Here is a 26,978-nt window from a genome sequence, read left to right as displayed (position 1 = left end):
AGGGAGGAAAAGGGGGTGGGGTGACCGGAGCAGAGGATTTGCCACACACAAAACAGACTGCCCTGGGAGATGAACTGATGTCTGTGATGAGCTGAGCCAAGACCAAAATATAGAGCATCAGCTGTGAATTACCTGGTTTAAGGCAAACCATACTTAAAATTTTAGAATTGTGGGAACAAGTCAGAGATGAGATAGTATACCTAGAATGGTTTTAGAATAAGCCATTTTGCTAGGATTAGGGTCAGCACAGCTACCTCTGCCTGTTTTTACCAGCCATTAGCAATAGCTGCTTTTAGAATAGAAGTAAAATGGACTATTTGAGCTCCAAAGTGAGCAAGCTAGAAGCATAAATTGATTTTGGAGGAGATGACTCAGGGTTCAGACAACATGGTTATTTCACTGAGTGCCAACTTATTGATTTCTTATAGTCACAATTTCTTTTGAAAGCTGTGCCTCATTCTGTGCTAGTCTTAATATACTTAGACAAAGTACAATATTTCAAACCAGCTAATTTCTTTTTTTGCTAGCTATGGCATGCTGTCTTGAGATACAAGCCTCTAGGTTTCACATCACAAGTTACACAATATCCTTTATATAGTAGTCATTATTATTTATAAGCAAATTCCCAATTCCAGAAATATCAAGTTGCATTGAAAGCAAATCTTCAAAAAGGTTTTTACTTTATGTTTAGGAGGGAAGAGTGCTTTCAGGGAGGCAGTTTGATTTAGGGTATATAAACATCAAATTTTAAGATGCAAGAATCATGAATTTAAAATTATATATATATAATTAAAACCATCACATCCAAAGCTTTCTTTTAAGTACTTAAGTTTATCATTTGAAAATAAAATGCATGGGAGAAATGAAGTTGAATCCCATCAGCTTTTATTGTCCAAGCTCATTGAAAATGGAAAAACAAAGAATTGCACTTTAAAAGTTAAACAAAATTTAAACAAGTCTCTTCTAGATTGGTCAAGGTAACTTTTCCTAATATAGCGTGGGACAGTGATTCGCAAATTCATGGAAATTGACACATGCATTTATACTACTAAATTCTTGGAAATGGAAAAAAACTAAAAGAAACACACCTCTTCATCCAGATTTGAAAAAAGTGTTATCTTGAAAGTACTGCTTTCTTTTTAATTACATTTGATGCACAAAATCTTACTGCACAGCCACCTCCTTTTGGTTACTTACAGAATAAAAGCAAACAAGTCTCCCCCACAACCAGGCATGCTCCACTTTCCTCCTAAAGCATGTCTCTTACTTACCAATGCTGCACTAACTCCCCACCCTAAGCAATAGCAGTGCACAGGATGCCACTGGTTGTGAAGCACCAATGATACCAGCAGCTATTTTTGCAATCCTCCTCCACCAAGTCAGCACCAAGGCCTGCTGTGCAGGTCACCGCTGTCCTCCCTCAGTTCTATGTCTGGTATGTGTCAAGAGCAAGCTATCTTTCAAAAGGGACTAGTCCTTCAAGATAAGAATTTACAGATAAGTTAATACAAAGTGGTTGGTGAACAATTCATAACAAAGCTTACTACACATTAAACTACCCCATCTATAACAAGTTCTGTGCATCAACAAGTAGCATCCTTCTTTCATTGCATCCAGTAAATGTTATGACATGAAAGACAAATTTCAAGTAATCAGTCCCTTTTTTGTTTTTATTAGTACAAAACCACCGGGGAAACAACACAAAACCAACTGTCACAGAAAGGGGGAAGAGAGGAACATACATAAAAATACAGTATTTAGGAAAAGTTTCTCCTTATTTCATTATTCAGTGAGTTAATACATGTGGAAGTGAGAAGCATAGAAGTGTGCATAAAAGGATAAAGCTGAACTATTCATTTTTGATCAGAGACAACACTTTAATTCAGATGTAAAGTGTTAATGCAGTGGGTTAGTAAAGTATATGGCCCCTCTCCTATTCAGTCCAGTTTTAGCAGTCTCCATTTAGTATAAATGAAAAAGTCTTTAGTCAGTAGTATAAGATTTCAGTCTGTGACCAACAAGCTTTCTGTAAAAGTCTCCAGTAACAATATCCATAGCTGCACATTATTATACACTTAAGCTTGTACTTAACATTGTGTTGTATTTTATGAGTGACATGCAATGTAGATGAGGAAAGAATATTTGCCATTTTGAGTCACTGGTATAGGACAGTTAGCTATCTCTCCTTTTTATATGGGAGGAAGGAGAAGAGAGAGATCCTGTTTAGTTAGTCATCACTAGGACAATGATAGATCAGGATTAAAAGTAAACACATTTAAAAAAAAGAAATAGTGAGAAAGTGGTGGAATATACTGCTTTTCAGTTCGCATTTTCCACTGCCCTCGGCTTCTTTTACAGCATCGAGTGAGATCACCGAAGCTTTTCAAATCTCAAGTGTATAGTATCATGCCCCATCACGAGGGTGTCCTCAAGAGGACCAGTATATGAAAGAGCACTCTTAAAAGCAGACCATGTAGTCAAGATTCAACAGCAAATGCACCTGCATGTGCTACTGTAAAGAGCAAGATGAGGAAACTAGGAACTCCCCTGCTTTGAGATGACCTGGAGTTCATGTAAAATTAAAAAGACATTCATATTTTCTTTAAGTTGATGGTGGAGGCTCAGAGTTCTTAGAGCTAGATTCTTCAATCTTAAAATATTTTCCATTTGTGGAGCTGTTGACTGCCCAGTCATGAAGGAGGCTGTAGTCATAATGTTCTTCATCTACGATTCTTAGGACAGCAACACCTGAAATGGATCGCCAGTCTTTACAGGAAGGGATACGGATTTCCCTCAAATCCTTGCTCCCTGGGACCAAACCAAAGAACTTCTTGATGTGTTGTGTGGCATAGAGCCTTGAGTGCAGGTCTGCTGCTTCTTCAAAGAGTTTTTGCTCATTACGGACATAACTAGCCCAGTACTTGAGGTGCAAGAAGCTGAGTGGAGAGAGACATCTTGCCAGACAATAGGACAGGAAGACAGTAATGGCTACCCCTGCAATCAGGAACCAGCCAGCCACCTGAGAAAGAGAAGTTTGATAGTAACTAGTGAAGCAAGGGTGTCTTACTAACCCCTTGACTCTGAATGGGGATTTCCTGAAGCTAAAATTACTCAGGGACACATTCTGTTAGATAAGGGCTAGATCCAAAAGATGTGGATGCTTCAATACTTGACTAAAGCGCCTGGTCCCTAGAGTGGAATCTATACACATTATACTAAACAGTGATAGAAAGACGGGGGGGGAAAAATACTGGATCTGCATTGTTTATGATGTATGTGTAATGACACAGTAATTATTCAAGTCGGTTTCATTTTTCTCAGAGTAGCCAACTCAGTTTTTCAGTCATGTTTCTTCCACCAGGGCTTAGTCCTGGAACATGCAAAGGATGTAAACTCAATCCAAGAAAGCATTAAGCATATATATATAGTCCCACTGAAGCAAATAAAATCCCACACCTACTTAAACCACACACTTACTATGGTGTTTTGCTGGATATCAGCACCTCGCAGGACTGAATCTAGCCTTCAGTAAGAAGCTTGCTTAACAAATAGCCTTATTAAGTTGTGAATGATAGGATCAGAGAAACAATTTTGTAGCCATTTTTCTTTAGGGTTCCAATAAAGAACAGAGGATTTAGAACATCCTCCCTGTTTTTCAAGCAGTTCTACTTTTTCTTCCACATCAAATGAAAATTTTAAGACTGTGGAGAACTGACAGAACACCCATCAAGCATGACAGAGCATTATCAAAAGTTCTCATATTTAAGATGGTACTAACGTATTTATAAGAATAACATCTTTAAAAGTCTTGTTGCTAATATGCACCATGCTATCTTTGTTTTGACCATCTCAATTGTCCTTTGCAAGCACTGAACCTTACATTATTCCCCATAAGTTGGGTAGCCATCATCCCCATTTTGCAGATAAGAAAATGGAGGTACAGAGAGAGGGTAAATGGTGCAGGACAGGGAATGATAATGTTCTGCATCAGAAATGGTATCCAAGTGCTTTACATGCCAAAGGGCACTATGAGATTCAAACATTCTATCTAGCTCATATTTTGAGACTGCTCATAAGCAAGTAAGGCCTACAAAACAGATCAATTCATACAATAAATGCTTTGTTCTGTCACAAGGAAGTAGACATCCACATACATTAAAAGACCTAACTGTAAATTCAATTAGTATATTTTTTCCTAGTATTTCATCTATTAAATACAATTTAATCTGCACCATTATAGTTGTACATGACAGTTTCAATGACAAAAGAATGTTGGTTGCTCACCTGCGACTGGTACTTAAGAAGAAGAATCGCTTCATCTTTTGCCCGGCTCAGCTCTGGAGGAACTAAGTGGCTACATGGAAAGGCAGCCAGGATCTTCTTGTGTTCCTTAGTAGTGATATTGATGAAAGCTTTGTAATGATTCACTGAGACAAACTCGCTCATTGCACAAACATAATAGGACCCATTCAGCAGGGTGACCGCTAGCCATGTTACTGGAGCAACTAGTGCTCTCCCCGTGACATTACAGAAGACAAGACAGATAAGCTTGCATTGCAATAAGCTGTTACGTGCACTCAGTTCTTGAAAGGAAGAGCGTTTGCCTGTAACTAGCCTCCAAGTCTGATTATTCAATGCATATCCAACAATCAGAAGAATCAGTGCAGGGACTCCTAGGAAAGCTAAACCATAAATGAGATTCTGCCCAACATGACAGGGGCAGCTAAATGTAAAAAAGGAGAAGAGTTGCTGCCCACCAATTGTCAAGATGGCTATGACTGCATTTGCAACAATCACTTCTTTCCCTTTCAGAAAGGTTAATACATAGGTAAGATAACTCATTTTAATTCTCATTCATTACCAACTCTTTCTAACTTCTGGCTTAATACAATATTAGTACTTGGCTAGATTTAATTAGCATCAATTTCTGCAATGTAGACGACCCCAGCAAACAGTAACAAAAAAATTCAAAACAAATAAACAAAATGCCCTCTACTTTATCTAAACTATTCCTGTCTCTCTAAAGCAAACTCTGATTTTACTCCACAAAAGCAAGCTGACTGCTTAGTATCTTATTGTAGCTGTTCACAGATACCCAATCATGTGTTTTAACTAACTCATCAAATAAACTCACTTATCCTGGAACAAATATTTAGCTTTTAAACAATTACTAAATCAGGAGATTTGTCTGTCCCTTGTTAATTAACAGAATTTGTTAATAGATTCTATCTGCCTTTTGCAGGACATGAAATGCTGTCAAAATATTGACTTCCCTATTGCAATTAATTGGTCATCTATGTTTTCCAATTGATGGGAGAAAAGGAAGCACTGGTTATCACAGGGCAGCAGCTGATGCCTAATGAAGATCTTAGATTGTAACAAAATAAAATTAAATAGTGAGGCCTGCTTACTCCTAAGCCTCTTTTAAATTACAGAAAGGGCTGGTAAGGTGAATTACCAATATTATATGAAAATACCTTAAAATAACATTTTAATTCAGCTAAAAGACATGAAATAACAGTAACAACAAGCTTTGGAACTCTAAAATGAAAATTCTATTTAACATCAGCTCTGGTGCCTAAATAAAGTATGAAGGAAATTCTGGTGATAGAGATGCAAGTATTCTTATGATGATATCTTTTATTGGACCAGCTGTATAGCTGGGATGTCATTTTGGTTAGGATGCTACTTGAGTTGTAACTAAGGTACAGAAAGTGAAAGAAGGAGGGTGCCCAGAATTTTTTATCAAGGTTTTATGTAGTTAAGAATGGACACATTTGGTTCTCAGGAAGTGTCAAATGCTGACTTTATCTTCTTTTTAAGAGAGATTTTAAAGGGCTTTTTTTTTTCCTTTTTTTTTTTTTTGTATATCTGATTCATTTTCATGACAAGCCTGGTTCATTCTAATGATAATTAACATATGTTCCAAACTTTTAATCTATTGCTTTTCAACTAGTATCACTTTATAGATGGAAAATAAGAGTTGGGGCATTTGGAGTTAATCTTTCCAAAAGTTAGGAAAGGTTCTAACTTTTATATACCTAACTTCAACTATCCACAACCATTTTTCAAGAGGAAAAGTTCCTATTGACTCTAGCAGATGTTGGTGCTCAGCACTTCTGTCAATTAGAGCTAATCAGAGGCTGCTTTTCAAAATTTCAGTCCAAGAGATTTTATCAAGGCACACTGAGTGGTATAGATTCTGATAAAACTAGGTATTCCTGCCTCCCACTCCAGTACCCTGTCCACTATGTTGCAGGCCCCACTTAGGGAGATTTTGCTGCTGATCTTGCAAATACTTGTTCACACATTTCATTTTAGACATATGACCAGCCCTGCTGACCAACATGTGTGAGTCTTTTCAGGACTGGGGCTTTAGATTGCGTACTTGGAAGATGAGTGTAGGAGATAACTTGCAGCTGAAAGAAGCAGCCATAATTGTAGTGCCTAGATATAGTGTAGATCTTCCAATCAAGATAGTGGCCTTCATCTACCCTTTAAAGTAGCTGCCCTACAAATGTACAAGGATATGGGTCCTACCTTGAAATGCTTATCATTCTAAGCCTCATTTCTACAATGCATTGAGTATAGGTGGACCCCAGAATATCTTATTCTAGGATCAGAGCCTAAGAATGTGTCCTAGCCACTTGGATCCAAAAACAACAGCAATGCAACTGCATTGATGACAGTTACTGGTGGTACAAAAAGACACTGAAATATTTCAGAGCACTTTCCTGTTGCTAGTCCCTGTTGTAAATACTAAGACTGTCATATACTCAGAACAGCACTAGCCAATACACAAATACAGCTTTAAAACCATTTACAAAACACGCTAGTAGTGTTTTTTGAAGTATTATTTTCACCCAATATCACAATATTTTTTCCTTTTTCTAAAGTAAAGCACAATTGATCTAGTAATTGCATTACATTTCTACAGGGCTTTTCTACCCTTCTGACTAAAAGAAGATTAAATCTCTCTGGCTTCTGTATTGTTTTTCCAAGAGCTCTATTGAGCTCTTGAAAATTACTGTTTTCCATTAAGCTGTCCACTTTAAAACCTTTGGTTGATTCCAGCTCATTTCTTGTTGTACATGTGCTTTTGTCTTTGTTTGTCTTCTGTCTTAGGCGAGGCAGACTTACCCAAGCCTTTGTTCTTTTACTCAAAAATTCATTAGATGTGAAAGTGAAGAGGCATGCGTCACTGACTTATTGATAGAAAGACTAGGACTGTTGAACGATGCAATTTGTACAATCAATAAAATGACTTTGCACTACAAGTTTTTTACGTTGGTTTTTTAAATGTCCTTTCATGCTTTTCTGTAAATAATGCTGCTGGATTATCTTATTCTGGAGTGATTTATAGAGCAAGATCCAATAAAGGTCTTAGACACCACAGAACCAGGCTTCTGGAGTGGAATCTAGAACCCAGTATGTTCCCTACATTGAATATGGGCGGGGGGTGGGTTCAGAATGATGTTCTCGGTAGCAGTATCAGGAAAGAAAACGATCAGCAGAGAGACTCCTAGCTAACTAACAGGAAAGTTGAAGACAAACTCAAGTCTTAGATTCCACTTTTCAGGGTTGTAGGGTGGTGCCTGCACCCCAGTAGAATCCACTGGTTGCAATTCTCCTCTGAAGATAAGTGTCTATGATCTTTCTTTCAAAAAACTGAACAGGATTCACTAGGATGAAAAAGTGGTGCCTGTGCCTTTTGTATAAAAGTCTAGTAGTTAGAGCATTCATCGGGAAAACTGGAGGCATGGGTTCTTTTATCTGAAAGAACTCCAATCCATTTTTCCCAACTCCCAGAAGAATGATTTATTTGCCGGGGAATAAGCTAGTCTCATTATGTGTGTATGTAGTATCCTCTGCTACTGTAAAGAAAATAATTCAAAATCCTATAAGCCAGAAAGACAGCACAAGAGCATCCATCTCAGTGAGGGTACCAAGCTAGGAGTGGGAAAATCTGGAGTGCAATTCCTGGTCTCTGGCTTGCTCCTCCATTTTATCCAGGGACTGTATCACATAAAATAAAAAGTAACATTCAAAAGAGGGAAATAAACTTTCACCATCATGGATGAGTGCGCTACCCACCAGGCTGTTTCCTTAACAGGTACTGCATTTTGTGAGGAATGCAATCTTATTAGTCTGTGTACTGGCAAGCACTGAGGTGGCAAACTGAACTGCTTCCTAGGTTAACAGGCAGCTGAGGATCATAATTTTGGACTGACTTAATTGCCTAAGTGTCACACGATTCCCACTTTAGATACCACAATTCTGCTATATGGTAGTTAATATATTGTGTCTATGCCAACTTACTCACTGCAGGTCCAAATTGCTCAATCCTGGTGTAGGGAAACCACATGCAAGGTATACACCATCCTCTCTACAGAGTCAGCAACAGTAATGGAGCAATTACAGAAGCAATTTTCATTCACTTGTTTCCTAAGAACTGCCAGCTTATTTCAGACAGATCATTAACAACATAAGCTGGATACAAGCTTGCTGTCTGGATATGAAAGGCTCTATTTATCTATTACCGTCACCTGAGTTCTTTAATTCTTAGCCTATTGACATTTCCACTTTGCTTGTTTTATCTCTTGCTATGTTTTGGAGATCATTCATAAACAGAATTCACTACTGCATAATCTATTTTCAATATATTTTAAAACTTGACTATATTTTTCAAACAAATTAGAGATACTCTTGCATTATTACTCAGGTTTACTTTTTTTCTCTTGCCTAGTTGCAGGATAAGCAATGTATACTGAAGTTGTTAGTCCTTTAATTTATATCCAGACATTTACAATCATGTTCATTCATGAGAGCCTTAAGTGTTGTATCCTGATTTCATTTCAGCCTAAACTATCCTGAGGATCATTTTTAAGATTAGCTTTTAAAATAAAAATCAATCTTTTTGAGGTTTGTTGTCTTGTAATGGAAGTGTTCGTTTGATCTTGTGACCAATAATAAGAGGAAAAAACTGAGGAAAATTCAATTCAAAAGTAGGATGGGCTTCTACTTTTGAAAAAGAAATAATTTTCTGAAAAGTTTTTATGTATGAATGGATATTTATCTGATATATACTTGGCAATCATGTACTCATCTGCAGTGTTTCTATTTACATTAGTTCTAAAAGGCAATTGTGATGAAAAACCACAAACCAATCATACATGCTTTTGGTGATGGCAGTAAGCATCATATGCTCTCCAGCACCAGGTAATGATTTTGTGCCATATGCAAGCTGGTAAGGTGACTTCTGTTTTGCATAGTCTAGTTCTATACTTTCTGCTAACAAGTAAATGCTTATTTCTATGTTTTGATTACTTCTATCATTACCTTCACCTGTTTCTTCTGTAAATAGATTAATTGTTCCTACCCTCAATAAATCACAAATATATTTCTCCTTCATAGGATAAAAACAAAATTCTTTCAGAAAAAATTAGGTATAATGCTATTTTAAGATGGAATCCAGTGATGAGTTAAAATCTAATAGCAGATCTGGTATAAGTGCCAAAAAACACTGGCAGGATTGGACCTTAGTAATCCTCCTCTTGCTGCTTCATATCTCAGTCGCAGCATCAAGATCAGCCAAGTCATCCCAAAACCACTATGCCTGTAGTGCTAAAGGACCTGTATATCCTTTGTTTCTGTGGTTCATCTGTTCTATCATTGTCAGCAGCTGCAGTCTCTTGATACAAGAATCACAGTTTTCTGGTAAATAAGGAAGTCATCAATGAGTCCAGAGATGACTTAAGAGGCCAACCTGAGGTCTGCATGTTCAACTGTAGACGTGGTAAACAGTTCTAGGAGAAAAGAGTGGATCTGGGTGATGTTAGGTCACAAGTCTTTCTCTTTGTTTCTCTCATCTGTTGGCTTCCAGAGTGAAGCAATATGCACAACATGATCAATTCCTTGATGTACATGGCACCCTTGGGGAATCATTCAGTTCTTGAGTCTCACAGGTATAGATATTGATATTGGATTTCTTTAGCTTGGCCTTCAAAGTGTCCTTTAATCTCTCTTTTTTTTCACCTTTAGACTGGTGACCATTGGCAAGTGGGGAGTATAGGACCTGTTTCAGGAGCTGGCTGTCAGGGATCTTTATGATTTGTCCTATTCAATGGAACTGGTGTTGCATAAATGGATTTGATGCTGGTGGTGTCTACCTGAGCCAGAATGCTGGCATTTGTTATTCTGTCCTTCCGACTGATATGAAGGATTTTCTGAAGACATTGCCAACGATAACATTATGAGGCTTTCAGGTGTTTCTGATATATCCAGGTATGCAATGAGTTCTTAAGGCAATGACCATGAACACCTGTGGTCATAACAATAAGATCGGTCTTGGGCTTGGGCAGACTTCCTTTTATAAAAGGTGATAAAACCAAGGTGTGGCAACTAAGAAAGGGAGTGTCCAAGGACAGACAGGGTGGCAAGTGCTGAGTAGCTCCCAGGGCGTGTCATGACCGCCTCCAGGATGAGCACTTGTTACAGGGAATGAGTCTATTGAGGAGAATGTGGGTGAGGATCTTCCCAGCAATGGAGTGCAATGCCCTAGTAAATGTTGCTCTCCTATTTATTGTTGTGTGTATGTGCACACAGAGATTATTGTCATTACAATTTTACACTATAGTTCAACATTCTGAACATTTAGGTGTAGTACTATAACAGACTTACAAGATGCTAAAGTGTGTGTGTTTATAATATTAAATGTGTACAATATATTAAATGCAGGTTTTGCAGCAGATACAGAGAACACAGATTTTTCATAGAGAAGTAAGGCTGGATCACTTCTAGTCCAACCAGGGATTGAATGACCTAGGTGTTAGTAACACCATGCTCTAACTAACTAAACAATTAACTTACTAAATTAATCAAACATATGAGTTTGAATATCGGCATTTTGTATACACATCCTTAGTAGTAGTATCGTACCTTGTCCATAGTTCCTAAAAATAATTCAGAATATTGCCGTCCAGATAAGGAACTTGCTGTCCAGAATCTGCTTTGCGGCTAAACATTTTAGATGTTGTTTTTGCTTAATGCTGTCTATCCATTGTAATCAACCAACAGTCTGCATAAAAGATGAGGGGACAAGAGGAAACTTGAAATGCATAAAATGAATGTGGTTCTTTTAACACATTGTTAACTTTGCTGAGTTTAAATAAAATTGAATGTTTTTCTTTAAAAAATTAAACTTCAATCTAGTAAACCATACAAGCCTATCCTTTATTTTAAGGACATGAGTAGACCCACTAAATTCAGTCATACTCAAACTTAAAAATGGGCTTAAGTATTCCAGCTATTGGGGCTTTCCTTGCTCAAGCCTGTCAGATGAACCAAATACATTCATGCTGTATTGTTTGTATAGCCTAAGATGGAGAAAGAACCATGGCAAAATAATGCAGGAAAGAGTAGATGTTCGCTACTCTGATACTCCTAAAATTCCTATAGCAGTATGCAGGAATTAAACATGGTAAAACCTATATCAAATAAAAATATATGTGAAATAACCTTTTATTTATTAAAAAAAAATTTTTTTTCTCCCACAAAAGGAGTTAGACCCCCTAACCACTTTTGAAAATGCAATAAAAGTCTATTTGAAGATAGGTCCTACACAGTCTAATTTCTGTGAAATGTTAGGAGTGAAATGTTATCTGAGGTATCTAGCTTCCATATAGAGTCCATGGGAATAACTGGCTGTTTCACAATGAGATCCAAAACAGGAAGCACACTTAGCAAAGATTAAGGTCAGCAGATTCAGGGTATGATGCCTAGAACAAGGCTAGAGACATAGAACTTTTCCTCTGCTCTTGCTGTACTTGTGCCATTATGCAGACAAGTATTCAAGATTAATTGAGAGGTGGAGGGTTGAGAGAGTACATTCCATTTTTGGTGTGTGACCTCTGTGGCCTAGTAGTTAGGGCCTGGGACTGAGCCTATACTAAGTTGACAGAGTGGGTTAAATCCACCTCTATTGGAATAGGGAAGCACCCACTTCTATGTTGACAAGCCTTAGGATGAAGTTGAATGTGGCGCTGTGTGGGGTGTTCTAGTTGCACTGTTGTGCTCTGCCCAGGGGTTCTGTTAGGAAATGGAGGATGTCAGTTATACTGCTAGTGTCAAGGGAAGACCATCAGCAGAAGTTGTGTAGAAGTTGCATTCAACTAGTTCATCCTGTGGGAGTCTTGGGCAGAGTTGCCCATTCTAAGAGCTGTACAGCTGGCATTGAGGTTTCAGAGAAACCATAAGTTTACACAACTTGCACTCCTGCATCTCCTCTCTGCTTAGACATTCTGTCCCAGCAGAAGCTATCATAATCTGCATGTCCTTACCTTTAACATGCAAAAGAATAAAAATGAATGAATGATCACCTTGTTCATCATGTCTTGTATTTGTGTGTCTATTCTTTGCCGTGTTGACCTTTGTTTATTTCCATAAGCAAAAAACCTGGCATGCACAACAGAATGACTCTGTTTTCTCTTAAGTCATAAGAACTTCAAATTTCCTGCTATTACTTGGCCTGATTTCACCCGGTGACGTTCTTCTGTTTGTAACATCTTTGATTCCATCTGTAAGAATAGATTGCAACGCCTATTTAGGTGGCTGTGCACAGAGGCAGATTTGTTGCCAGTAAGATTTCTCCTGAAAGGTTTAATGCACGTAGAGAATAGGAGGGGCATTAGCAGCATCACAGAGAACAGTAAACAGATCTAATGCAAAGGAGAGAACAGAGAAGAAGAGACAACTTTAGGGAGAATGAAGAAAGAAATACAGAGATAGAAGGAGAAAAAATGGTGCTGAAAGCAAAAAAGATATAAATTGATGATCAGACGCTTTATCATTGTTCAAGCAAAATGTCGCGGCCAGGGAACAGAAGACAAGACAATTACAAAATAGTAAGGCTTATTTGAATATGTAGCTAATATTGTTCCTGGGGTTATAACTAGTTTATTTTATTATTTTACTGATGTGTTGTATTGTTTTTTATAGTTGTAGTTTTTCAGTATGAAAACCAAATTTGGTGAGAACCAAATTTCAGTAAAACAATATACCTGGGGATGAATGTTTCACTGATGGGACTTCTGTGGCTTCAATGAAAATATTAGCCCTCCTAAAATGTGCTAATGCTGTGACTTAAATGTTTGCTTTTCTTCTTTTTTTTTAAGTTGCTTACCAAATGTGCTTCACATTGCTTGCTATAGAAACATTCTATTTTTTTTTCTGTGATATGAGTTAATTTTTGTCCAGTCCTGGTCCAGAACATGAATCCTCAAGGTGAGACTCTACCCTCATTTCAGGGAAGACAAAACAGTTTTGGCTATGAATCTAGTTATTCTGTGGGACATATGGTTTTGGTCAGACTGATATACTAGAGACCAGCTGAGGAGCCAACCATACGTCCTTGATGGTGGACTGTACCCCCCTGAGGATATGGTGAATAGGTCAGCAGAGACCAACCCTCCTCCCTAGTTCTAAGGAGAAATCTTAAATTGCTACTTCCATAGGTTGAAATGGGAAAAGCCTAATTTTTTCTGTTCCCTGGAACTTCTCAGGATAGCGAATGGTCCTTTGAGCCAGAGTGTTTTCTCATTAAAACAATTTAAAACTCAAATACACATCATTGAGACACCAGTGGGACCAAGACTTGTCCAGTGCAGAGAAGCAGTTGATCAAATAATACATGATATCTAGTGGGAGTTCCATGGGCCAAAATGGTCTTTCTACTGTTTATTCTACTCTTCACCATTTTGATGAAGTTATTACTCATACTGAAGTTCCAATCTCCATTTTAAATGCTTGTCTTGTGAAATTATCCCTAAAGCATTCCTTAAAATGCACGATCATAAAAAATATATATTCTGTTCTATTAAAGGTCAGGAAAACCAAAGTAATCAATTATTCAGTAGTTCTCTGACTATGGAGTATAAGGAATTAAAATCCAAATATCAGAAACTTGCTCTAATACTCTAGCCTTTAATTCAGGAGCTTGTCAGTCAATGGTTCTTTATACAAGGATGTTTATTCTTAGATCACATCCTTGAACAACTTTTTTCCAGAAATACAGATTAAATATTTAATTGTTCTGTGAGAAACTGAAATCAAACTGTCTGCTTTCTTATGGATGTTTTTGATATGATGCCGCTCTTCCCAGTACTTAACTGTCCACAGTTTTGCTCAGTGAGCACTAGGCAGCATAATGTCTTGGCACACTTGTCTTTTACTACTCAAAAAAAACCAGCCTCTGGTCATAAGTGAACTTGAGTTTTTCAAACTTGATCTAGTACATCATCAAAAAGTGAACAGCAAAACCAGCAGCCAGTTTGATCTGTCCCACTTGTAGCCACTATTTAAAACTGAAAGAAAGTTGTTTCAAAGGAGTGGTACTGCTTGGAACTTCATGTTGTTTACAGCAGAGATCCTGAGCCCTTTAGCTTATCTATGATCCCTCTCTATGTGAATAATAAAGAAAATAAATGAGTGAATAACATTCCCAAATAAAGGAATCTTGGATCAAGAGACTGATTCTGCAAATTTAAGCCCATACAGGTTGGCTGTCATACCCATTAAAATCAATGTACTCCTTTACAATCTATGCACTGAGGGATTCCTCTCGCACAGAACTCCATGCAGGATCAGGCTTTTGTGTTAATAAGAAGTGGGTAAATTTACTCGGCTGATTGCTACTACTGCAGTACTTAACTCTTCATGCATAACATGACTCTTGCAAGGCAGAGTGGGACAGTGGGGTGGACACTGGGGTGCGAATCAGAAAAGCTGGCTTTTAAGTCCTGGCTCAGCCACTGACCTGCTCTGTAAGCTTGGGCAAGTTTCTCTTTTGCCTATTTAGAGTGCAAGCTTGCTGAAGTAGGGGTGATATGCAGGAGTGTGCAATTATTTCAGGCAGAGGGCCGCTTACTGAGTTTTGGCAAGCCATTAATGGGTGCATGACAGACAGCCAGGGGCAGATAAATATTAATTTTCTAATTTTTTTTTTAGGGGCCGCACGGGCCAGATAGAATGGCGTGGCGGGCCACATCTGGCCTGTGGGCCACATTTTGCCCACCCCTATCAGAGTGTCTATTGTCTGGGAGCGGCTGGGCACTGCTGAGTGAGACAGGTTTGTTTGTGTCTTCATGTTGATCCTAAAACTAGGACCCTTGAATCTTGGGTCAGTCCTGGTGACCCAAGGGTTTGAACAGTCAAATCCCTCTCCAGTAGCAAGGGAAAGGAAATAAGCAGTAAAGTCTTCCATATAAGCCAGTTGTCAAGGTAGCAATGATGTATTTGGAGAGAGAACAGGAGAAGGTTACTGGAATGGCCAACAATGGAACACAGTTGTGGTCTACACTTGGGCTAGGGACAGAAATTGCACATAAATTGATATAAGTGATCAGAAAGTGGTTCAAATCTGTAACACAACAAAGTTCAGTGCGCATAAACTGCTTTCAAAATGGCTGAAACTGGTTTAGGATAAACCTGGAGGGATGTAGTATCAGACTTAACCATTTTAGTTTAAATTGATTTATTGAACTTCTGTTCCAGATCCCCTCCAAATATAAGTTAACTTTCAGTCCCCCAGTATCCCAGGATGCTTTGCACCTCCTCCGCAAACCTCGCCTCACAGGGTGGCTGGGCTAGCTTTGGCCCAAGCTGTCTGCTCCAGCTGAGCAGGCAGGTGTGCTCTAGCACCCTCTGGCTTCTGGCCTGATCCACTGCAGGCATGTGGCTGCATTTCCAAAATCAACAGTGAATGTTTGTTCACTTGTTTTTCAGTTCAGTCTATGCAGCTTAAACTAACCTGTGAAGATGGAATCAATTCAGCCATGGGATTTTTTACTGTCTGTACTTAGCCTTGGTGTTTTCTTTCTTGACTGAAGCCAGAAGATAACTTCTTGTATATGACATATGGAATGATAGGTGTGCTGGAAGAAAATATCTTTGAACTGTAAAGACAAGTACAGACACTTCGGAGCACAGAGAGACTGAGAGCTTACAGATCCTGTTTCTGAACTGAAGGCCCTACCATTAGGCTACAAAGTCCAGCTCCCTCTTACTTGCTCCTTGGACTGTTTACGAATTTTGCATTATATAGACATTTGAATACTATCATGGGGAGTGCGGACCTCACTATGCCAGAGTCACACAGCCTCTTGTTTGTTCTCCTTCTAAGCCCGGACTCTCTTCTGCTTCACTGTCCAGTGGCTCAGCTTCAACCAGAAAAGTGAAGGATGCCCTCAACTGTAGTCAGCTCAGGGTGCAACAATTTGGTTATTCTTCTGAAGTAGGAGATGTGACTTAAAACACTGTAGACTGAGGTGAGGTAAGGTCAAAAGCTTAAGTTTCCTGCTCCTTGGGAAAGTGTTTGAACCACAAGGCTTTGGGACTCACTATTAAGTATGCTAGCTGGGTGCATGGGATCCTAAATGAGAACTTTTCCACTTCATAAGTTGGAGCAAGGAGGACTACTATCTGATGAAGGCATGTTACACAGCTCATAGTGCTATAATGGGAGAAGTTTGGGAGTAGAAAGATGCATGTACTCCCTGCCTGGAACTGAATCAGCATGCAGAAATGGATTGTCCTCTGGAAGTCATTAAGCTGTTTCCTTCCTGTTTGCAAATGGGGTCACTCTAGGCACCTCTGCCAAGGATTAGATAGGATTGGATATGGAAAGCTTTGACACAATAGGGAATGAATTTCTAAATATTAAAATATCAACAGTTCTAAATATTAAAAAATACAATTTTCTAACTAAAAAATGTTCCTTCCAACACTAGAGACACCTATATTAGACCTCATCTCAACACGTAAAGAGGAAATAATCACAGAATTACAGTAATAGCTTAGGTACAAGTAAGTATCACTTGTTTGCATTTGTTATGTACTACCACGATAAAGTCTAAAGCAATAATATATATACTTGGTGCCTTAAAAGACCCTTTTACAAATCTGATACGAATCATATTGATTGCAAGAGAGGTTTTAAACAAAAATATATGAGTGATATTTGGGAACTGTTTAAGAACATTTTAATAGATGCTCAAAAAGTCACAGTCCCACAATTGAGGAAGAAGGCCACACTGCTGAAAAGAACAATACAGTTTAGAAGGGAAATATAAGGTATCAAAAATAAAATACAGTAAAAGCTCTGTTATCTGGCATCCTCCGGGAATGGGGGATATCAGATAACAAAATATGCCGGTTAATTGAGCGGCCCCCAGCTGCCTCTTCTGCTGCGTCTGGGGCATCCCTCCGCCCCACCCATGGCATCGCCACCCCTCCCACAGCATTGCCACCACTCCTGCGGGCCCCATGGGACAGGAAGGTGGGCCCTGCACAGGCCCGCAAAGCCTGTTATGCCCCCAGGCTGTGGGGGCTTGGCAGTGCAGGCTGCTTTGCACCAGGCCATGAGGGCTCGGAGAAACCAGAAGTGCCACAGTGGGCACTTCCAGTTCCACTTCATCTTACAAGCCAGCATGTCAGTTAGTAGAACATGACAGCTTGTAAGATGCCGGCTAACAGAACTTTTACTGTATATGGAATAGAATGGAAGTTGACAGTAATGAGTATAAATCAAAAGTAATTGTAGATAAACTGATAAGGCAAGCAAAAGAACACAAAGAAATATCTAAATCAAGCAGAATTAAAGATAAGTAGGAAAATTTTAAAATATATTTGAGACAAAAAGAATATAACAATGAGAATTAAGTGGTAAAGCTGTCAACATTAAGGATGGAAAGGTAGATGTGTTCAATAATTTGTTTTTGCTCTATATTTGGAATAATTCGAGTGATGTATAATTGTATTATATGCTGATAATAAAATACTTTCCTGATCAAGAGCAACTCAGAAAGATGTTAAACAGCAGGAACTAAAGCTAGACATTTTAAATCTGTAGATAAATAAATAAAGATTTAGCAATATTGGACAGAAAATTGAAGCTAAAAAAGCTCAAATGCTAAATAAAGCTCCAACTTGGAACAGTAATAATTAACCACACAAACAATTTACCTAGGGCTGTGGTGGTTTCTTCATCACTGAAAATACTTCAATCAAGGTAGCATATTTTTCAAAAAGTTAAGTTGTAGTTAAAGTAGCACTGTCCCTGATTCAATTCGGCCTCAGTGCTGATTCAGAGCATCAGTGATTTGGAAACAGGCACAGCTTTAAAAGTTTTTTCTACATACCTTGAAGTAGAAGGCGCAGCTTGTGATCGCTGCAATGCTGGGGTGCATGAAGCATCCCACAGGAGTGCAGGGGGGCCTCCATGTGCTTGGCAGTGATCCAAGCCAGGGAGTGTGCTGGAGGGGTCCCCCATGCTCCTGTGGGGCGCTCCATGCACCCCAGCATCGCAGCATTCACTAGCCGCCTGCTACCTAGAGGTATGTAGAAAAAACATTTAAAGCTGTATCTATGTCCAAATCTCCGAGTCTCTCTGAATCAATTCAGAGGGTTTCAATTTGATTAGAAGAGATTAAAGGGTCCTCTGATTTAATTCAGATTCAGGGATTCAGCCACTAATCAGGCTGATTCTCTGCTGAGTCGAATCGGGGACCAAAGCTTCGCACAGTTGTAGTAATCAGGTCTGTTACCTCATCTCTCATTTCCATATACTGCTGCTAACAAGGATGTTATCTCTGGAGACACAAATCCACAGTTTGAGAACTGAAACTACGCATCACAGAGATGCTTAATGGGATAGTTTTGTAGTTTCATAGTTGGTAGGGTCAGAAGGGACCTGAGCAGATCCCTATTCCATTATGATATCGTTGAGCTTTAACATATCTTAAATTAAACAATCTTTATATAGGTTTATTTTTTTAAAAAGCATCCCGACCAAAAATAAATAAATAAAAAATACAATTACATAAAACAAATCTGATTTTTGTCCACCCTGAATCCTTCCTTCACTGACTAAATGGAAAACTTCCACGACTGGGCTTTATATTTACTGTAGGTCATGCACTGGTCCCAGTGTCTGGTCCAAATGGGCTATTGTTTAGGATGATGTATAGGTGTTCTTGGGAAGCGGACAACATATACTAACCTTTCCTCCAGGCTGGAATGCAATCTAAGAAGTCCAAATCAGTGCCTATAGCAGAGGGAGCCTTATAGAGGTGGATCCACTGGCCTGTTCCTCTGCCTGGTATGTTGGATTGCACTATGAGAAGCTGCTAGAATCTTGTTCAATCCCCTCCATCCTGATCATACAGGGGGCGGCTCTATCATGTCTACTGGTGACAGGGACCTCAAACACTTGCCTCTTTTTAAAGTCAGCGACTAATGTTGTCTTAAAAGTTCCACACCATAACAGAATTATAAAAAGTAGTGTTGGAAAGGGACCTCAGGAGATCATTTGGGATGGTTACTGCTTACACAAGTTACATTTTTTGCACAGTAGAGCCCCTGAAAGCACTTTACAGCTGTGCCATGCTGTGGCATGTGTGCTGAGCTACAGACTGCTCTTAAAGTAGCTGACTGCATGACAAATTAACCCACCTCAAATTAGGTATTAGGTGAAGGCGCTTCACTTTAGAGCTCCTTGGAGAGCTTATGTTCTCTATGGTTAATTTTGTGTGTAGTGGGGGCTGGGCTGATGCAGCCCAGTCTCTTTTCTAGAGCTGTTAGCAGGGAAAGAGAAGTGAGCAGCATTGAACTTTGCCTGGCCTGAGCTGGTGAGAGACAGGTGGATTGGAACTGCCCCCCCACCTCATGGGCCCAGCCCAGCTCTCCCCAGTACCTCAGCCCAGGTACTGGGGGGATCCTAAGGCAGGGGGCTCCAATCCACACCCCACCTCCAGCTCAGGCCAGGCAAAGGCCTGCTTGCTTCCCCCTCTTCCTTCTTCCCCTCCCTCCCTGCTGTCAGCCCTGGAGCTGGGACAGAGAGGGTGGGGTTGGGGACAGGGACAGTTCAGCCACCTCCTCAGAGGCTGCTGGAGTGTCCCCATCTTCTTGCCAGGAGGGCCAGTACAGGCAGGCTTGATTCCCTCCACCCCGCAACCCAACCCCAAGTTGCAGGGAGGGAGGGAATAGTGTCCAACTCTAACTTTTTGTAAAGCACCATGAGTTACAGTGGGGGCCTGAACATCTATCTGCACCCCTAATTCAATTTTCTACTGAATGCAGGATCATTCCTATCTAAACTAACCTAGATAAGTGTTTATCTAATTGATCCTTATAAACCTAAGGAACAACCCTCATATACAACTGCCAGCCATAATGCCTGAAACATCCAAAAAATCCTTTAACTTGCCACAGGTAAAGCATAGATATGAGAGTCCTGTTGCTACAAGGGCAGGAAATCATTTGTTAAAATACACTCAAGAGATCCAAGGAAGATAATCACATTTTCTTAAAATAATGATAATGATAAATGATAAAATGATAATGATAAAATAATGATAATGATAATGATGAGGAAAACCTAAAAATCAGACTAGGAAAAACATGGTGCTACATTACATTTTGAGATATACTATTGAGAATACTTTGGAACATCATTTTACCCATACAAAAAAAAAAGAATAATTATTTTTATTTATAGTGGCAGTACCTAGTAACCGTAGCTTCACAGTGGCTTCATTGTTCTCAGTGCTGAGGCTCATTCCTGCTACTGTGATTTAACTTTCTCTTGTAATTGCCTCTACTCCCCATTTAATCACATTTTGTTTCTTTCATTTAGCTCTTCATCAAATGCAACATAAAGAATTTGTGTGAATTCTTGTCATTTTTTCATTGCTTCTCTTTATGTTGTAGGATTGGCAATTGCCCACCATTTCATCCTCTGCATCAGCTCATCATATGGTATGCAGCAAATCTATGCTCCTGCATTTCCTGGGGTTTATCTGGATTTCTCAGTAATTCATATGCAAGCTGTTTCAGAAATACACATTTTCATTAAAAAAAACAAAACAAAAGAAACCCCACTCAGCGGACACTTTCCTCCAGAGCAAAATATTTTTTTCTTCTAACAGATGTTTTAAGATATTACATTTGTCACAATATCCCCTACCAACTCACCATTTTTGTATAGGATCAGATTGTGCCTTTTCTCTTACTAAGCTAAACAGGAGAGCTTTTCTTGCTCACCTGTGGATTGCAAACAGGTGCTCACTTTTAGCGGTGAAAATTTCTGAGAAGAGAAGGGAGCATGGGTGACTGGTGCTGCCTTAGTTGGGGGGGGCACACGCCCACCCTACAACTAGTCTCACTGGTCCCCCGTGGCCAATCTCACTGCCTGGGTGGCGGGGGGGAAGTCCCTCTGCAGCTGATCTTGCTGCCGGGGTGGGGAGGTTGCTGCGGCAGATCTCGACGCCTGGAGGGAGTTCTGCCATGGCCAATTGCTGCAACTGATCGCTGCAGCCACTTCTGGGAGTGGTTGCGGCCACTTCTGGGAGCAGCTGCAGTGATCGGCTGCTGCTTGTAGGGGGGGCACCAGTGCTCCTGCCTGCCCGCCCTGCCCATCGCCTAAGTGGCGAGTGTGGCCAATCAGGGAGTGCACCAGTGCTCTCAGGGGGTGCATGTGCACCCCCATGTACTGCCTATGTGTTGCCACTGGGAGGGAGTACTATAAGTGCTTATTCAGCCTGCTATAACCCACTCTCTTTTACTGCTGGGACTCCTTCCCAAGGCCAGGGTGATCCTGCTGTGGGGAACGTGTGGGGAGCAGTGGCTGCTCTATTTCTCCTATTCCCACAGCTTTCAGAGGTTCAGCAATTAATGCTGCCACTGCCCACCTGCCACCACATTTTCGAAACTCTGGAGAGCCCTGGGGGCTGGATGACACAACCCCATACGTTAGATTATTTTAGCATGCCGGGTCACCCTACAGCCAGGTTGCACCTGTGGACTGACTTCATGTGCCAAATCCAGCCACTGTATCCAGTCCATAGACTAACCCCGTTGGCAAGAGCCAGCCAGCAGACCCACCCTGTATCCCTGTTCTGGCCCCTGAGGCCAGAATGTTGAGTACCACTGATTTAGCAGGCCAGGGTCCCCTTTTCTAATGTAGACAGATCCTCCAGGTTTAATCTGCTATTCCTGAATACACTTAATGATTTATTCTTGGCTAGTGCATGCAATATTTTATGTACCTGTTGATTGGACTGAAGTCATTTTTAGAAGGAAGTGGAATTAGTGGCAGGACAGAGCTTTGCTTAAAATTGGAAATAAAAATGTACTTAATTATGTGGCAGAAATAAAGTAAGGATACACAAATACACTAGATCCTTTTCATGAATTGATAAGCAAGACTAATGCCAAGCATTCAGGTTTAGCATTAGTAACCGAGGCAGTGAAACAACTGAGGTCTTTACAACAGTGGCCCCATATTTTCATGAATCTGGTGGCACAGTACACTAGGAATGGAATATTAATTTAAAAAAGTAAAAATAAGGCTTTTTATTAGACGGTTGAAAGAAAAGGAAAGGAATATGGGACTTATTCTGTGCCTTGCTGATGTGTGGTCATTTACACCCATGTAAAGCATGGCAAAATGATTATAAACTAAACTGCTGCCATTCTGAACCTATAGTTTTTTACATCCACTTTGCACAGATTTTAAATGTAAAGAATTAGATCCAATGTGCCTTTATTAATGCAATTTAATTTAACCATTTACATTGGTGCCCCTGATGTAATAGACCTGAATTGTTTCACTGCCTCAATTACTATTCACAACCAGAATGCTTGGCATTAGTCTTGCATGTACTTTTTTGTTTTTAATTCTTCTTCATTCTGGGATTCACATGTGCTTCTATAGGCATAAGAAACAGGGGTGGAGGGTGTGGATCAGTTCTGTTCCTGATATTTCTATCAGTCAACAATATTTGTATGTAAAGTTCCTTTGTGAGACTGAGGTATAAGTGAGGGATATCAGTAAAGTAAATCTATATCAGACCCTGGCGCTCTCTGTCCATAGACAAAAAGATCTTAGAAATATAAAAGTTGGATTTCATTAGAATATACCACCGTAGCTTAAAAATAGATATATATGTTTGAACCTAGTTTGTGCCTTTCCATGCCACATTTTCCCCTTCATTTGGCAGAGCAGAGAACTCTTTGTGCTCACCTATGGGGCTTTGGTAGCCCAGCTGTGTAAAGACTATGAGAAGGATGAAGATGTGAACAAATATTTAGACAGAATGTAAGTATCAAGTTTATTCTGCTTATATTTTCAGCCTAACAAAAAGTTACATCCATGTAACTGCATATACTTCTCCAACCTTATATTCTATTTATCTTGTGTGTACCAGCACTGTGTTTAAGATCACGTGAAGTACAAAACAGGGCAATCTTTAAACTTTAAGGAGCTTACAATATAAATATTATCACAACTGCCAGGAGAGCTCAACAGAAGAACTCTTTGTCCACGGGAAGGTTCCTAGAACATGTCTTCCTCTTAACTGAATTCCTTCAGTGATTAGTTTCATGGACATCCTAGCAAATTAGCCAAATGTCAGGGCTTTCCACCAAAGCAATGAATTTTAAACAGGTGAGCTCTTTGCAGTAAGGACAGTCTGGCCCATGACTGAGGCTCCTGGACATTACTACAAAAGAATTAATAAAAAGTAACATTATAGAAGATAAGCAGGAAACATATTTTGAATAGGTTAAGAGTATTTGCACAGCACCAGATGCTAAGGGTTTAACTACACATGTTCTATGACCAGTCTGTGACCTCCACTGAGAAATACGCTTTTCCCACTTGCTCCTACTCAGTGTGCACTGCATCTTGGAAATGAGTCAGTGTAGTTCTGAGCAAGATCTGTTCCTCAGACACACTGCTCTAAGATGGCTTTTTTGCTTTGTGTCTGCAATTTGGGGCATCCCTATGGGAGTGAATAGGCGAGGTGGAACTCTCAGCCATGTTCCTAGCACTAAAGAGATGGTGTAGACAAGTCCTTAGAGTGAAATGTATCCATTCATAAAAAAGAAGGAACACGCCGTATGGCCTACATGTCTAATCAAAGCATCTCACATTCTGAATCAAATAAGCTGCTGAACAAATTACAGAAAAGTGCCTGTTCACAGAAACTATTCAAGTGTTCATCAGTTTGAGAAAAATCTTGATCTACTCACAAGGAGAAAAGAGACAGAAGAACACCTGGAAAGAGGTTTTTTTGTTTTGTTTTGTTTTTGCCAAATCACACATTTTGGAACATTCTGTACATGTTCCTTTCAGGTTCTGTGGCAAAAATTGGGAAATGCTCCACTTGTAAGGTAAGGAGTAGTATATTGCTCCTCTCCCACTACATAAGCTGTCTGTAAGGTTTTTCTTTTTTCCCCCGTTTGATGAACACAGTGCCATATTCTTCCCTGCTAATATACCATTGGCTGGTTTAATGTTACACAGCTTAGCCACCTGAGCTATTCTCATTTACTTCTTTGTTTATGCAAGACTATAGTAAAAGGAAGAGATGTTCTAAGTTCAGTACAGTACATAGGCATAGCTATTATAAGGCTGTCAGGTTTCCACTATAGCAGCTTGTCACTTCAGTTTACCTAATGGTTAAAAATAAAAATAAACTGAGCACTCTCTCGTGTTGGTCACATACATATTTTAATAAAAGCTAATGAAATATTTATCAGTGAAGCTAATGTTGAAACTTAGGCAATAAATAAATATTTCATGGTTTGCTGGTGAATCATACAGTGTTATTTTGAACTTCAGCCTTTCAAAAAGCAGCTCTGGAATACATTGTTGGCTTCTTGTCATAAGCCTTAATAGGAAATCAGTAACTTCGGTGGACCAGGTAGAGCCTGTAATGAACAGTAAAAATTTCAGAAACAATTAGTGTTTACAATTAGTGTAAATGGAAAAAAAAAAAAAATTCTGAATTTGACCTAGTTGCTAATATTTACATGCATGTCAGCATCATAAACTTTTCATCTTCCAAAGTCTAAAAATCATTTACCATGACACAAGAATATTTATGGAACATCTCAGTATTTAAAAGCCAATTCCATCTTCCTAGTGCTAGCAGTGGATGCTTAGGGACCTAATATACACCACTTCTCATTCCAGAGTTAGCATGAGCAGAGTGCGACCTGGGTCTGTCTAGACCTGCCCTCAAAGACATAGTGGTTGCATCTACACATGCAATTAGTATGTAGCAATGAACTCTGGTGCAGTTTGCGCAAGAGTTTATTGCTCCCAGGCGCAACGTTTACACGTGTGCCTGGAACCGCAGCACGTTGAACCGGGGTGAAGCAGCCCTGCCTGGGAAGAGGTCCAGGGGGGCAGCCTGCCAGCCCAGGGCTGATCTGCCCCATCTCAATATGTTGTGGAGGGGCTAGCTGGGGCACAGGGTGCTACAGTGTGGGGGCTAGCTGGCACTGTAGCACCCTCGTGCCCAGCCAGCCCTGGTTACCATCTACATGTGCATTTTGGCACACATAATTACTCTGCTGTAGGATAGTACCTATCCCAGACAGCACTATCCTACAGTGGAGTTAATTAATTTACTGAACCCTAATACAGACACACATGTAGATGGTGATATTTCACTGAAGAGCTAATTAGTCAGCTCCACAGTAAAGTACATGTGTAGATGCACCCAGTTTTATGCAGAAGCTATGTGCCAATGATGATTAGCATCCTTTTTGGGGGGTGGTAGGTAAAAGAGAAGGAGTGTGCTAGGAAAAGAAAAAAGAAAGAAGGAACTAAAGAGGAGAAGGCAGGACAAAAGAGAGAGAGCTGCAGAGGAGGGGGAGAGGTACACATTGGTGAAGAGGAGCAAATGCTGGAATGGGGGGACTCACTCACCTCATGTTTGAGGTTATTTCAGAGAGATTGCAGGGGGCAAGATCTCTGCAACTTGAGATTTCGATGTCAGGTAGGTGAGCCACGTTTCCCATGCTAAGATGGATTCCAGAACCGCCTATAGATCAACCTAAAGAATAAGTTATGTGACCTAGTAGGGTAGTCTCTTTTTTTCTTCCCTGACAGAGGCCTTACCAGAGATTAATTTATAATTGTATAAGGCTGTTATTAAAGATATTAAGGCATTGGTACCACAGAAAGTAAAGCTTCTGAGAGCTCCAAAGGGATGGACTGTGTGCAGTGGGCTAGAACAGCACTGTACTTGTAACAAATGATTGTAATAAATAGTAGCGTATTGCTACAGCTCAAACAAAACACAACACTTCTCTCTGAAAAACAGAGTGCAAATGTCTCCTAAAAACTTCCAAAGTATGTAGGCTGGGCTCAGTGAGTCACAGAAGCAAAAGACATAGCATGTGAAATTAGTATATCCCTATGAGGGGCCCAGCATAAAAACCTAAATAGAAGCAATCAAAATGTAACTCCACTTGAGAAATTGTCCAGGAAAAAATGCAAGCATGAATCACTGTAAAACACTGCCAACTAAGCACAGGGAGAGGGGTGTTGGTATTTATTTTCTATTTTTCTTTTAAAAAAATGCTTATCAAAATCTAAAATAAGCCAAATTCATCCCAAATAAATGTCATAGGTAAAATATGGATCAGTATAGAGATTATCCATTGCTTTGCCAAATATTGATGGCAATTATGTCATTACATTCTCAGTCAGCTAAAGTGCTTATTTAGTTTTTGCACATAATTTTCTTTTCTTTGCCTCAGGGGATATGGCATTGGCATAAGACTCATTGAAGACTTTTTAGCTCGTTCAGCTGTGAGGAAGTGCCATAGCTATTCAGAAATTGCAGACATGATTGCACAGGTAAGTAAGAGTAAAATCAAATAGACTTGGTATCCCTTCATGTTCTTATTGTCTGGCCTTTTCTCCTCTCCTACCTTTTTTCATCTCTAAGGCCGCATCTACATAAGGTACTTACTGTGCAGTAGCTCGTTATTACTGCACAGTAGCTCGTTACTACTGCGCAATAGTGTTGCTGGGCATGAGCCGTGATGCGATGCTACTGCATAGTAGTAACGAGCTATTGCACAGTAGTAGCCAGCTACTGTGCAGTAAGCATCACTAGGCAACC

At 39.7% G+C, this 26,978-nt stretch overlaps 2 protein-coding genes across 4 annotated transcripts in view; one reads left to right on the top strand and one right to left on the bottom strand.

The window, feature by feature from the left end:
• Positions 1 to 863: 863 nt before the first annotated feature.
• Positions 864 to 26,978, bottom strand: part of LOC102562142 (calcium homeostasis modulator protein 5) — a 45,646-nt gene continuing 19,531 nt past the window's right edge. Inside the window, exons 2-3 of one of the 3 annotated variants that reach the window (XM_019479531.2) lie at positions 4,285 to 4,389; positions 864 to 3,019 (exon numbers count right to left, since the gene is read on the bottom strand). In XM_019479531.2, coding sequence (XP_019335076.1) covers positions 2,603 to 3,019; positions 4,285 to 4,389 — 522 coding nt within the window. In that variant the 3' untranslated portion in view covers positions 864 to 2,602. Of the gene's footprint in view, positions 3,020 to 4,284; positions 12,576 to 26,978 lie in introns of all 3 variants that reach the window. The other 2 variants (XM_059733133.1, XM_019479532.2) reach the window with 2 other exon arrangements.
• TRAPPC3L (trafficking protein particle complex subunit 3L) overlaps positions 20,768 to 26,978 on the top strand; it is a 29,086-nt gene continuing 22,875 nt past the window's right edge. Inside the window, exons 1-3 of the mRNA XM_006258915.4 lie at positions 20,768 to 20,811; positions 23,055 to 23,152; positions 26,611 to 26,710. Coding sequence (XP_006258977.1) covers positions 20,809 to 20,811; positions 23,055 to 23,152; positions 26,611 to 26,710 — 201 coding nt within the window. The 5' untranslated portion in view covers positions 20,768 to 20,808. The remainder of the gene's footprint in view (positions 20,812 to 23,054; positions 23,153 to 26,610; positions 26,711 to 26,978) is intronic.

Source organism: Alligator mississippiensis, chromosome 1 (assembly GCF_030867095.1).
Source record: "Alligator mississippiensis isolate rAllMis1 chromosome 1, rAllMis1, whole genome shotgun sequence".
Lineage (NCBI taxonomy): Eukaryota > Metazoa > Chordata > Crocodylia > Alligatoridae > Alligator > Alligator mississippiensis.
The sequence above is the reverse complement of the archived record's forward strand: the minus strand, read 5'-3'. Positions and strand labels throughout refer to the sequence as shown.